We start from the raw sequence: 14,100 nt of genomic DNA, 5'->3' as shown, positions 1-14,100 counted from the left end.
ACAGTATATGTTTACCCGGTGTCAAGTAAAGTTCTGGTGAGCCACCTGACGTGACACCGGTTCCACTTGTTCAACTGGTACACGTGTCAACCGGAAGTGATGTCATCGCTTCTACCCAACACACAACAGCGGGGAGACGGGGAGCGTTCGTACGGGGCTGGAAAGGTTGTTTCTGCCCAGTTTCTTCTCAACGGTAGCGATTCCACGGCTAAAAGCTGGTGTGTATAATCTTCCTAGCCCTTTTACATACTTATGAAGAGTGTATAGGGAATGTCAGGGGGAGATTTTGTTCAAAATGTCCGTTTTGTGTTCGTCATTCGAATGGAACCACCTGTGGGATTTGAACACAAGAGGGTGCTCAGATTGGCGTGTCGAACGACGCCCCCTGACATGGCTCACCCGGATCTTGTAGTCTGGGCTTTTCGGTATTATGTGTGCCAACTTTCGCATAGTGATTAACATTTCCAAAAAGGATAACTAACATCGGTTTTACAAAACGCCGAGTACATGTCGGTCCCGGGTCAGTAACGTTAGATGCCAGGGTTTAAAAATGGCTGGTAGCGTGTGACATGGTTCCTGGAGTTCGAGCGGAGGAACGCAAATACTTTCCCATAGTAAGTCCTTGATTCGTATCCAGGCTGTACAAACAAAACAGGACTAAAAGATTACGCCATGAAGACACTGGAATGATACAATACCCCTCTAGTAATGCACTAAGCAACTTTACAAGATTTGTGTAGAAACGTACAATTTGCTAAAATATCATTTTTCACGACTTATCAGGTTGGACAGAAAGGGGGGTAAAGGGAGGTGATTTTATTGTGATTTACACCCTGTAGTGCCCACCTTTTAAAAGCACAGGTGAAGCATTTTCATAACAAAAATATGCGGGCTGTGACAGTCACAGAAAGAAAGAAAGTTACACTGAATGACACTTTTCGCCCCCTTTACACTGCACAAAACTCAGTTGATAACTACTATTTCAATGTATATCATTGTAAAGGTTCACCTATAATGCTTGACAACTTGTGTCCTCTTCTCTACTCTATCTCAGGGGTGATCATCAGGTGTGTTTTGTAGTGAACACTCACAGAATTACAAACGTTTTGATTACATTCAATTTCTGTTTCAACATGAATTGGAATCTATATGGGCTAATGAAGTCAAGACAAGTCAAGTCAATGTCTTTATTTTTGAAAGGGCATGTAGTGGTTGTGTACCTTCTTACTTATTTATTCATAACTGCCATGACAATATGGCGAAAGTATCTTTATAAAGCCCTTTTGACTTGATCGAGGAAACTAGAACTAGAGGACACAGTTTTCCTATAAAGAGGAAAACATCTAAATCCAACAGAAGAGCACACTTCTTCAGCGTCCGGGTGATCCCCTGGTGGAATAGCCTACCCGAGACAGTAGTGGTTTCTCCCAGCATAAACTGTTTCAAGGAGAGGCTGGACAGGCTCATGCGGAAACACAAGGTGTACTTTGACTTCCGAGCTCTAGACAACCCCCACAAACTGGAAATGACTGTGACATAAAAGTGAAGAGCGGCCTAAAATGGAACCAGCCGTTTCCTACCTGGCCGAAGAAACTCTACTCTACTCTACTCTACTTTATGGAAATGTAATATGATACCTGAGATTATCATTATCATATGGGTGGAGGAAACCACTTAAATGTGTGACGTCTGTTGTTGCTTAATGTCCATGTTGTAATGACTGGTTGCAAAAATGTGTTGAATATCCTGGAAAAGGGGACAAAAAAAAACATGACCCCTTTTGGTGTTTGATTCTTGGCAAGTCTCCATTGGTCTACTGAAAAAGGACAATGTAACAAAGGGGTGACCTAGATAGCTAAGACTCTCTGCATGAGGCATAACTGAAGCAGTAAATGGCCATACCCTTAAGCTTCCACAGTCACTGCCAGTGAGGGGCCGGCAACAATCAAGTCACCCAAATTAAGGGTGTGCATGTGCCCAAAATTGTAGGAGGTCAAGAGATTCCATGCAGTTCAGGCATTGTCTTTGACTTTATTCAGATCCACAATTAGCTTACAATGTGCAGCTATTCTTCCTGTAATCCTTATTGGTCTTGTCTTGCATAATCTGTACTAGTATCTACTGCTACATCCTTATGTTGTCACTGCCCCTAGGCTGCAGACATAATCATGTTCATTTTGACTAGGATCTATCTATAAAACTAATGCTGCCAAAAAGACTGCATTAGAATATTGCAACCTACTCTACCTACTTTACGTAATTGGCAGTCACTGAGCCATGTAGTTCAACATGGACCCCATTGTTCAGTCCTGTCCCAGCTGGCACAGTTTGTATTGATTTGCATGAGAGTGTTTATATTCAGAACTGTTGATATTCTGCAGAGGAAAGAGAGGGGAGGGGCAGTTTGATAAGACCTCCATTAGACCCTAATTGACAACAGAGGCAGGCTTCTGTCCACTGCAGTATTATCATCTGGCATGTCAGCATACAAAGTGAAGATAGAGATTAGGAGAGATAATAAGATTTGAACATTTGGCATTTAATGTATGTTGCCATAGAGATATATTTACATTGTACACATAGGCTTGCTATGATTAAATGTTCCAAATTTCGTCAGCCTGATTCAATGAAACATGGATTGCTAGGTTCAACTGGGTTAACATGCCATGGGTATTAAGTATGCTGTCATTCAGGGCCATCATTTTGCTCCACTTGCATGGTTGCAATCACCCCATTTTTGAAGGTTTTCCCATGCTTGCTGTCTGTCTGTAGTCATGTGTATCATCTGTGAACTAACAGGTGAATGTGCTGTTGAAATGATGCACTGATTTGGAAAAGTATGTTCCAATAAGAAAAATATTTGTCACAAAAATTGATTACTCATACCATAATCAATACCTTACAAATAAAACGTATTTCTGCCGGCATAGAAGAAAAGATAGACCATTGGTGCACTGTTACTGCATCGCATGTCTATATCAATTCCTAATCCTTTCTGGATATGAGCAGGCAGGGATACATGCACTAAGAGGGCTAAAGGATATAACTATATTTGATGTAACTGATATTTATACAGATGTTAAAATTTTGTATGAGATTATTGGCCATCACATGTGTTGCCTAAACAAAGGCACTTCAATTTTAACAGTGAATACAAATTCTAAACATCCTGTTACTTTTCTAATAACAATGAAGACGAATTCTAAACATCATTAAAAATCTAACAGGTTTGTAAAGGCTATTCATGCAGGTGCTATTTACAAAATGTATCTTGAGGCTTTTGACCAAATTTAGCATCTGGTTTCCTTGTCAATTGGAAGGAGTGTGGGTAATGATAGACTGTATTGTTGAGTAGATAAAAGCACTAGCTAGGAGAGCAAGGAATGACGTCTTTACTCAGTGCTTGCCTTGTGAGAACTGATATAGATGGACAGATGTCCATCCCCTTTATTACCAAGTAATCAGTAACAGATGTCTGGTGTCTCTTGACCACCAGGGATAGACTGCTCGTTTTCCTGTTGTAATTACAGTAACATCTTGCACACTTAATGTCTCTACGACAATACTCCCCCGTACACTTAGAAGTGGTCCCCACTTCTTTAAAATAACTATTGATGTATGCTCTAAGTATGACAGGTAAAACAGTTGAAAACAGAGAGGGCGGACACAATAATATAAGCTGAGATGGTAAGATAAACATTGCAAGGCCATAAACGGGCGCGGGTGTGACAAATAATGGACTTCTTCCTGTCATTACAGCTAAACAATGATGATATGGTGGGAAAACAGCGGGTCACTATTTTTACATGTGTTTGCCATTGCTGCTCTAGCGACAAGCTGGTGGGAATATATTTGACAGACCACTGCATAGAAAACCGTCGGGAGCACAAACAGATGGAGAACAATTGTATTTTTACACGTTACATAGCACAGTAACATTTCCCAAGCAGGGCAGATTGATCCGAGGCCATGTAGCTACAACATGAACGTCTCAAGGCATCAAAGAATTTGTACTTCCAGCAAAAATAGGGTAGGCCCGTAGGCAATCGTTCTATCTAGTTAGGCAAGCACATACAAGTTCAACATCAACATACAAAACAAAAAGGTTTGATAAGGCGTAATCGTTACCCGTAGGCGTACGAAAATGGACCAGGTCAAGACCTAACTGTTACATACAATTCGTGTACCGTACCTTACTCAGAACCACAAGAGTTCGTAGGTCTTATCTTACGCGGCAAAAGTTCAGTGGTCTTCCTGGAGCAAGGGAGAATTTCTTTAAAAGTTCGCAGTGAGGATCGCACGGGTCACGTCAGGTCGCAAAGTTCAGATGTTGTCATGAACAGCGGAGTCTTAGCGGCAAGTTTCGGTGATATGGCGTAGCGGGGTTCTCATGCCGGGGTCGGCAGTCGACGATCGGCGGCGCGAGGCTCAGCAAGGCTTCCACGGTCCGGGGTCTGTGACGGGTCGGCGAGGCTGCAGCGTGGCCGGCTGACGGTCGCAGGCAGGCAGGGTGGCCGTGGAAGGTTGCAGGCAGTTGCGGCACGGGGTGGCATCGTCGATGGCTCCTCAGTCGGGGCGGGTGGGTTGACTGCAGGGAGATGGCAGCGTGGTCTGCACACGTGGCGGCCGGCGGCTCTGGCTTTAGCGACGGCAGGCAGAGATGGCTGGGAACATGGCAGGCGTGGACGGCTGGCCAGCTGGTTTAGAGGACAGCATGCGGGCGTGTTGTACGGTCTAGCTGGGTCTGTTGGCGGTGCGAGACGGCGGTAGGCAGGCAGACTACATCTAAACGGACGGCCGGGCGAGGCGGCAGGCTGGGGTCGGCGGTCGACGTGGCACGGCTGCAGGCGTACCATCACAGCACGGGCGGTGATCGCTCGGGGAGCCGATGGTCTCATCACCGGGCGATACAGGAGGCATGGTAGCGGGCCAAGGCTTTAAGATGGCGACTTAGCGCAGGTTCGGCCGCTCGGAAGCGGCAACACACCGCTTGCCACCAGTGTTGAGTAGATAAAAGCACTAGCTAGGAGAGCAAGGAATGACGTCTTTACTCAGTGCTTGCCTTGTGAGAACTGATATAGATGGACAGATGTCCATCCCCTTTATTACCAAGTAATCAGTAACAGATGTCTGGTGTCTCTTGACCACCAGGGATAGACTGCTCGTTTTCCTGTTGTAATTACAGTAACATCTTGCACACTTAATGTCTCTACGACAGTATTGTCTCATCACTCTGCTGGTAGTAAACATTTTGTCAGGAGAACAAAAGACTTGGGTCAATAGGTGACAGTAGACAGACTGGTTCACATGGCGTGAGTACAATTCTTCTGCAGACAACTACTTGCAATAATGTATTTGTTGTCTACCAGGCACCAAGCATCTTTGCTTGGGGGTTTTGAGGTTAATGGGGTTTGAGGGTTACAAATTGTCCTTCCTATTCCTCTTCTTGACAACTGTTAGTGTTGTTTGTTAGATATAAAATCAGATTCACTTATGATGCCCTCAAGCAACTTGACACACATCAAAATATAAATTCAATGTTACACTTTCATATTTGCTGTTAGGGCACTGCTTTTGTGTGTGTGTCAGGAGGCCAAATTTTGGTCATTTGTAGAACTTACCAATCAAGTACTAGTATCTAATGGTGATGATGCCATCAAGCAAAAGAAAAACAGTTGATATTAAAAAAAAAACTTCAATGTGAGTTCTTGTTATCACAGGCATTCATGGCCCTTTTTCTCCATCCCTATCCTCGATTGCATTGGGCAGGTCCTCCAAATCACAGTTCGCATCCTCACACACTTGATGAACGTAGGTAGTGCATGCGCATGGTCTACCTACACATGCATGTCCATGTTTCTTGCTTTAATCTTTAGGTAAAATTCTTCCCATTAGGCCACACCAATTTATTTCCATGGAATAAAATAATGAAGAAAAAAAAATGGTAGATTGGAAAAACAACATGAAAACAGAATCTCAGAGGAATGTTTTTAATTTGGTGCACAAAGTATCAGGGAGTGAACAGGGTCAGGTGCAAGTTTTCACCCCAGCCTTCTGTTTCATGATTTTTTTGGTGCTAAAATTAAAAATTAAAATCTGTTAACCAAGAAATTAAATTGGTGTGGCCTTAGTCTGATAAACCCAGGTTTTAATACTCGAGGCTTTAATACAGTTACTTCCCCCTTAAGAGCCTCGTCTACAGTACCTGACATGTCACAAGTCTGTACATGTGACTTCTTGACCAGTTTGAAACTAGCTTAAACTGGGTTTACTCTGCTGCCCTTCCTTCTATATCATATCCTGATGATGCAATAAATTATTTCACAGGACTTTTTGTCTGGTTTTGCAAATACTTCTTAACTTTCTGTGTACGAATTGATATATGAGGGCTATCATTAGGTTTCTAATTTGCATAAATAACTGGTCGACACACTTTGAACAGACACCACCAGGGACATGTGATGTGTAACAGGTGTCCAGCTTTTCCCTGACTTACAGAACTTAACAGCACTGCAAACAGCTTGTTGACTCAGGACATCCTGTAGGTACTTAAACATTACTTAATGGTCTTGCTAGATTCAAAGGAAGGATAAAAATGCACCAATATAAATAACATATGTGGTTGTAAGATCACACCTAGCCTGAAGCCTTCTGTTTAAAACATCTGGTATAACAGGTCACCACAGGTGAGAACATAGTTGAGTGCTTTGGGTTTGGTTAGATACTGCATTTGCAATGTTTGATATTTGAGAAGCTGTATACAGGTTTGTTGAACTCTGTATCTGTATGACAATAGTTAACTGGGTCTACCTTTTAGCTGGATGAGTATCATACAAAAAAAATGTATGTCACAGGGTTTATAAGTTTTCTGTGGGTTTGAGATTCTAACCTGGCAGGTTTGTTCTTGGGCACGTGCAGTAGTCTTGTTATCAGTATGACATTTATTTGCATGTGTACCAGTGCTCTTAATCTTTATCTTTGTTTTTTACTCAAGAGGCTTGCCATATTGTATGATTTCTTAGATAAGCCTGGATAATCTGTCACTGCTATGGTATCCTTGCCATCTGTAGTGTGTTAGAATCCGTGAATAGTTTCATCAGGTTGGTAAGTCGCTGAATAAAAAGACTCTTTTTACACAACCAAGAGATTTATTCCACCAACGTTTCGGTGACCATCTGTCACCTTCTACAAGACAATTCTGACATAGCAATGCAGCACAGGTGTTGCCGCTTATACAGAATTGCCTTGAAGAAGGTGACAGATGGTCACCGAAACATCGGTGGAATGAATCTCTTGGTTGTGTAAAAAGAGTCTTTTTATTCAGTGTGTTACATTACATACAAATGTTACAGGCAAATATGCAAACATTATGTTTGCATATTTGCCTGAAACATTTGTATGTAATTTTTGTTTTACACAACTTAAATAGACCAAATGTATGGCCAGGTCAAATGTTTGCATTTTAAAATTCCTTGCAAAATGAGATTCTTTGATGGCTTTGCAAATATGAGTTGTTCTGACCATGCACCCTGTTCTGTTTTCCAACAGGATGTTGCAATAGCTGGATGTGTGCAAGTCAAACAGATGCAGCTCACCATGGGTTGAAGCAGTGACAATAACAGATCCATCAGGATAGCAGAGTCATGGGAAAGACCAAACAGTGGAACGTGCCACAGAGCCTGGCCATAGCCAAGGCCTTCTACTTCCTGAACCATGCTGGCAAGGCCTGCCTCCTGCCCTTCCTTCCATTATACTTCCGACTCCTGGGACTGTCTGCCACACAAGTCGGCATCATCTGCGGCACTCGGGCCTTCATTGGCCTGGGGGCCGCACCACTTTGGGCAAAGATGGCTAAAAAATACAACATCCGACGGCTTGTGATCCTGTTTGCACTGTTCATGACTATAGCATGCACCTTGTCTCTGACAGTGATACCACCAATAGATGAAGACTACACGTCTAAGTTCTGCCCGGGAAACCACACTGATGCTGCAGAGGAAAAAGGGAAAGTCAGTGGTTTGATTCATGGGAGTTTGCAGGGAGGCATGGGGGAAAATACATCAACTGACGTGTCCAACACAGAAGAACCCTTCCAACAACCGGCAAATGATGAGAATGTGAACAGTGACAATGAGTTGGCAACTGAAGAAACGTATGTAAATTCCACGGAAGTAGCTCGGCAATCATCAGGTTCCGAAGCTCAAGAAATTCAGCAGACAATTTCCAACGCCCCATTCCTTCAAGAAAACTATCCAGACAACTTGCCTGAGGTCCTTGGACCACTGGATACTTCCATTGGAAAGGTTTCCTTGACAAGTGGGCTGATTGATGACAACATGCCCAGGGCTGGAACAGAGGGTATTGTGAAGACTGGCAGCTCCCCTGAAGAATTGGGTACCCCTGAAGACAAACAGGACCTCCTGCCATCAGATTCATTTTCTGAACCCAAAGATGACAGTGTTATAGACAGCAAGAACAATGCAGCAAACCTCTTTGACTACAGATCATCAGTGGAAGGAAACATTCAGAACACAGGGCTGTCTCATAGCACATTGTCTGCAATGCTGCCGACAGAGAAACGTTCAAGATATGATGAATTTCATGAACTTAATGAGAATCCTGACACGAGGGAGGACAAAGAAAAGCCCAACAAAAACAGTTATAACAGAGACTATTCAGAAAGCAATGACTATCCACAGTATGTGGGCAACAATAGCCCTGTTGATGAAGAAACCACCCAGGAAGGTAAAGAAGGTGTTTCAGGTCTACTTAGCTATCTACTTAACAAGTATCAGGATGCCCAGCCTGAAGTAAGAGAACGTCTGCTAAAGTTGAGGGACAAATTTGGTGCAAATCAACCAGATGATGTGAACGGTGACATACACAATGAGGGGTATGAGGACTTTGAGAGTTCACCGTACTACAATGAACAGTATGAAGACAGTTATCAAGATTCACCAGAAAGAGGCATGCTGCACAAGAAGAGTACTTATCACAGGTCCGACTCTAACAGAGAGAAGAGGGCAACATCTCTGATAGAGGGTTTGAAAAGTATCGTGCACGAGCTGAAAGTTGAGATCCTGCCCCTGCAGTATAGAACTTTCCTCATTGTCCTGACTGTGATCATCATCGGGGAACTTCTCACATCTCAAGTGGAGAAAATCTGTGACGACTCCCTGTACGAGTTCCTGGATAACCTGGACGACATTGAGAAGTACGGCCAGCAGAAGTACTGGAGCTCACTGGGCATTGCAATTTGTGCAACAGGGGTTGCCGCTTTGGTGGACAACACAGACTGTTTCTTAAACCAAGGCATTAACCACTTCATGATCCACTTCTACACTTTCTCAGGGGTGGTGGGACTTGCCTTCCTCTTGGCCCTCTTCTACCCCATCCATCCAGTCTGCAAGGAGCACAACCAGAGGAAAATCTCCAAGAGCTTCCGGCTTCTCCTTACAGACTGTAGAAACATCTGCTACTTGGTGACGGTGTTTGTGGCAGGTGCCCTGGCAGCAACCATTCACAACTATCTCTTCTGGCTGGTACAGGACAAGGGAGGGTCGGAGATTATCATGGGTCTGTCTGTCACAGTATCCACATGTGCAGAGATTCCAATGATGTTCTTGGGGAACTGGTTGATCAAGCGAGTGACTCATGCTGGGCTTGTGTCGATTGCCTTCCTGGGGCTTTCTGTCCGTTTTCTCTACTACTCTCTTCTGTGGACTCCCTGGGCAGTAGTTCCTATTGAACTTCTTCATTCCTTTAGCTATGGAGCTTTCTGGGGTGCAATAATGGGGTATGCGGAGCACATCTCTCCCCCAGGGATTGAGAGAACTGTGCAGGCAATCATAGCTGCTATATATTGGGGTGTAGGTTTTGGCACTGGTAGTATGGTCAGTGGGGTTATCTATGACAAGTATGGTGTGACCATTTTGTATAGGGCAGCCTGTGTTGTCTCTGTAGTCTGGTGTCTAGGGTTCATCTTGTTCCAAAGGTTTGCACCAAGAAAAGCAAAGATGAACTACTCCAGATTATTGAGGCAAACAAAGTCCAACATTCGTGTTGATAACACGGTGTCATCAGATGATGAAGACAAGGAGGACGATGATTGGTTAGAAAAGGCTCTAAGAGAGACTGAAAAGGAGGTGTGAGGTGCCATTGATGAGTTAGTAGATTCCATGACCACTGTCAGTTTGCCACTATATTTACAAATTAGAGAAGTAGACTATGACCACTGGAAAGGTGCAACTTCTAGATTAAGTAATTTTCTTGTTAACTTGACTACTATTGAAAGTAATGAGCACAAGTTACAGCTCATTGCATATATTATGATGTCAACAGTTGAAGTAGAATATAGCTTATTTCTGATATTGCAATAGGTCAATTACATGGTAGCAGCTAGCAGTGACAAGAAATTTATACCCAAATGGTCTGTACATATCTGTTACAAAAGGATATATCAAATAGGAGACATTATTTTGTGTGTTTTCACCTGTCCAAAAATGCCAAATCGTCTTACTTTTTCAATCCAAATCCAATTCTTTGTCATCGTCGCAAAAGATTGTTCTGATGCTTTTTAATGAATCTTTAATATTGCTTCCATGTATAGAACAAAGTTTGGATAAGAAAACAGATGAGAATCATTTTCTCCAGTAAACTGAAAAGTTAAAGTAACATGGGAAAAGCAACTGAATGTGTAGATTATATAGTGAAGACTGCAGAAAGCTAAGAATTCTACATTTGGAGAAGAGTGAAAATATAGCTAATATTTATATACACTTATATAAGATATGCATAGTGTTTAAAATCAATTTGGAGCTCAAAAGTTGGAATATGGTTACTATACTGTTATGTTTCAATTTTTCCAAGCACTGTCTGTATCTCTTCTGATGGTATTGGTCACATCACATCAAGATGTAGTTCAGTTCTTCATAGTGTGATCCATTTTGCAAAGTTCATTCTGAGAGTTGTTATAAGAGTTTACTTTTGGTGTATACAACATACATGTGATGTAAGTATAGAGAAGGAACATCTAAGTTTGGTGGTATTAAGTGCAAAGTTTCAATAAACCCTTGGCTATGATAATGATGAACTGTCCTAGTCAATCTTCTGAGTTATATTCCAAGTAGGCATTTTACTCAGTATGCAAATGTTTTCCCAATGGGGATAGTCCAATTAAACACCATGTGCAATGGAGATATTTTCAGCAGAAATTTGAGACCAAGACAAAGAAAATTTGAATCTTATCAAAAATTTTACTTCATATTAGCAGCAAGGAATAAATATCCACCTTGACAAACATCCTGCTTGATTGATTTATAATCATATACACATATTTTGGCCAAGTTCAGTCAAAAAATCTATGCATTACTGACAACAGCCACGGGATCGAGATCTTGATAAAAAGTAATACAAGGTACACATGTATCATTCAAAAGGTGTAGAATCAGGACGAAAGAAAAATACATCTTCATCCCATTAATATAAAACATAGTCAAACACAATAAAACAAAGATTGAGTTGTTAATAATGCACCTAAAACCCAACATACAACCCATGCCCCTCCCATTAACTATTTTGGGGTGAATTAAAATTCTTACTTCACTAATCTCATATCAGTAAAAACACATTTTCACTGAGGTAGGATTGGTGGTGCATCTTGTTGTTGCATCCATGGTCTCTTCATCAATCTTGTTTATTTCCAGCTTCCGTCTCCAGCAACTCCTGTGCAATGAAAGAAACATGCAACTCTAACACAACCTTATGATTTTTATTCTATTTTATTCCTTCCCCTTCATAAACAAACAGATGGTCCCTTCAGTTTTAAGAAACTAAATTTAAAGGGAGTTCATCAAAACTGTTGAAAACCATGACTCCCAAGCTACTTGTTGACTGATACATGTACCAGCAACCATGACTGTTGTCTGGGAAAATCAGCATTGTAAGTAACCCTTACAAAGGTTGGTATTTCACAACAGTCACTTCATAATACTCAACGTTATGGCCACAATATGAACTACAGAAGTAGATTAAGCGCAGCGACTACTTTGATTAGACTTACCAGTTCTGCCCTTGCCTTCATAAAGCACATGACGTTTGCCCAGGTGAAAGAACAAACCCCCAGAAAGACCACACGATATTGAAGAGGCAGCAGGTAGAAGTTGATTGTCTGGAATATCACAAGTGTTTCAGTTTCTGACCCTTGTGAAGAAACTTTTCAAGCAAGTTATTTTGTTACTGTAACAACAACATTCTTACAACCCATTATGCAAATCTTCCATGGGAAAAGAGTTAAGTTATTTAAAGAAAACAATTATAGCAGTTTTCTATCCACTTTTCAATCTTTAACCTTCCTGTTGTGAATATATGCTAATAGTCCAACTGAATACTTAAAGGTTCTAAGATTATGTTTGGTTATTACATTTTTAGCGCCATCTGATATTGCCCAGCTGATCATGAGATAAGTCTACTAGTATGTTTACCTGAGCTGCTGGCCAGAACATCATTCCTGTCTGTAACAACAGCAGCAACAGTAACATGATGAGTAACATGACACAAATCAGAAATCTTAAGTAACTTTGTTGTTTTTGAGGTGACAATGCATATACTTTATATGGAGGTAATCTTTTTAAATAGAATACAATACCCCACATTTAAAAGGTAAAGGTAGTCAGATATCTTTTTGAAGCTGTAGGGGCAGAGCACAGGATTGGAAGGCAGTGCCCATCTCTCTCCCTCCACTGCCTTTTATCTCCCCAATCAAAGTCAGGTACATGTACCCATTTTTACACCTGCGTGGAGTGAGGAAAGTCGTGCTAAGTGCCTTTGCCAAGGACACATCTAGTAAGGAATGCTAGCTTATAAAAACATATTCTTTAATAGGAACACCAAATACTGTACCATGTAAGTATCCACGAATTTCTCTCTCCAAACTGCAAAGACACCAGGCTTCCTCTCAAGCACCCTAAGACCTGCAAACATACACAGAAAATGTTATCGTCTTGTAACACTTACTAGTAGGTACTTGGAGAAAAAAATTAAAGAACCATACACAACATTAACTCTCGTACCCTTTTCCGACCTTAATGATAGTTAATCTTCAAATCACTTTCTAATTGATTGGCGCTTCAAGTTACTTTTCGCCAAAAGCATGGATAACACATTTAAACACTTAAAAAAAGTAACTGCCCCCATAATCATTCTTCTACTAGTTCTAGTGGTTCGAAATCAACGTCAGGGAAATTTGAACTCCTCCAATTCTTTTTTATATTACCTGCATAAAACGCCGTGATAAGAAGAGGGGCCGCTATGACCTGATCCACTAACACCTTGGCCAAGGTCTTACGAACGGTAGCACCGGGAAACATCCTCTCTAAGAACGGGATCCACACGTAATTGAAGTTGCCTAAACATGCGAAACCGATGACACCCATTCTGGCAGTCCTTCCCACATCGAGGGAAAAGGTTGCCTGTTGGTGCGTGACTTTCTCGTTGAAATGGAAGTTCCACAGCTGATTACAGACGTCCGCTCCGGTGTACAGGATGGTGTACAGTCCCACACTCGTCAGGTAGGGGCTTTTCCGTAGCACGTTCCTGAGATGAGATATCATTGCAGCAGTGCAGAGCAGATACCCTTGATCTATATAGTATAACGGTGGTACAAGTTCAACTTCAAGTGACCGGCGATCAAAGTCCAGGCTCAGTCATTTACACAACATAAAAAAGGACCTTTATCGAACTTCACAAAATACAGGGTATCTCTGTGCACATGTTTTGGACACCATCACGGCACAAATAAGCAAAGGGATGGTCAAATTTGACAGAAATAGTCCATGAGCTATCTTTTTGGTCCCATGTCCGCCATGTTTAGTGTCAAAGGTTAATGGCCTGTCGCACTATACATAAGTGCAATCCTCTAACTTTTAAGATTTTTCGAACAACAGCTATACCCGAAGTATACTAAGATATAACGTTGAATAATGTATCACAGACTTCTAAATGAATCTGTAAAGTTTGATTTACTTGAATACTTCGCACAAAGTATTGCAGTTTATTTTGCTGCGTACCCCATTCAGTAAGTGGTAGAGGCCAAACCTGCAG

The 14,100-nt window shown here is 41.8% G+C and overlaps 2 protein-coding genes across 4 annotated transcripts; one reads left to right on the top strand and one right to left on the bottom strand.

The window, feature by feature from the left end:
* The first annotated feature begins 85 nt into the window (after positions 1–85).
* Positions 86–11,088, top strand: LOC136439657 (major facilitator superfamily domain-containing protein 6-like protein B). 3 transcript variants are annotated; one of them, XM_066435149.1, is made up of 2 exons: positions 86–218; positions 7,549–11,088. In XM_066435149.1, the coding sequence occupies exon 2, from the start codon at positions 7,644–7,646 to the stop codon at positions 10,149–10,151; it is 2,508 nt and encodes an 835-aa protein (XP_066291246.1). In that variant the 5' UTR covers positions 86–218; positions 7,549–7,643; the 3' UTR covers positions 10,152–11,088. The 3 variants fall into 3 exon arrangements, with proteins under 3 accessions (XP_066291246.1, XP_066291247.1, XP_066291249.1); XM_066435150.1 differs by lacking the exon at positions 86–218 and adding an exon at positions 6,422–6,541; XM_066435152.1 differs by lacking the exon at positions 86–218 and adding an exon at positions 6,437–6,545.
* On the bottom strand, positions 10,833–13,886 carry LOC136439658 (mpv17-like protein). Its single transcript, XM_066435153.1, has 5 exons — positions 13,274–13,886; positions 12,901–12,971; positions 12,483–12,512; positions 12,062–12,169; positions 10,833–11,724 (listed from the first exon to the last, which is right to left on the bottom strand). The coding sequence occupies exons 1-5, from the start codon at positions 13,608–13,610 to the stop codon at positions 11,686–11,688; spliced, it is 585 nt and encodes a 194-aa protein (XP_066291250.1). The 5' UTR covers positions 13,611–13,886; the 3' UTR covers positions 10,833–11,685.
* Positions 13,887–14,100: the final 214 nt, after the last annotated feature.

Source organism: Branchiostoma lanceolatum, chromosome 8 (assembly GCF_035083965.1).
Source record: "Branchiostoma lanceolatum isolate klBraLanc5 chromosome 8, klBraLanc5.hap2, whole genome shotgun sequence".
Taxonomy (NCBI): Eukaryota; Metazoa; Chordata; class Leptocardii; order Amphioxiformes; family Branchiostomatidae; genus Branchiostoma; species Branchiostoma lanceolatum.
Note: the sequence above shows the minus strand (reverse complement) of the source record. Positions and strands in the feature narration are given on the sequence as shown.

Excerpts from the sequence above, each read along its gene's own strand:
- LOC136439657 (XM_066435149.1), top strand. The coding sequence starts at position 7,644 with ATGGGAAAGACCAAACAGTGGAACGTGCCACAGAGCCTGGCCATAGCC.
- LOC136439658 (XM_066435153.1), bottom strand. The coding sequence starts at position 13,610 with ATGATATCTCATCTCAGGAACGTGCTACGGAAAAGCCCCTACCTGACG. Across the intron at positions 12,972-13,273 it reads TATCACGGCGTTTTATGCAG|GTCTTAGGGTGCTTGAGAGG; the intron begins GTAATATAAAAA and ends GTATGTTTGCAG. Across the intron at positions 11,725-12,061 it reads TGAAGGCAAGGGCAGAACTG|GAGTTGCTGGAGACGGAAGC; the intron begins GTAAGTCTAATC and ends TTCATTGCACAG.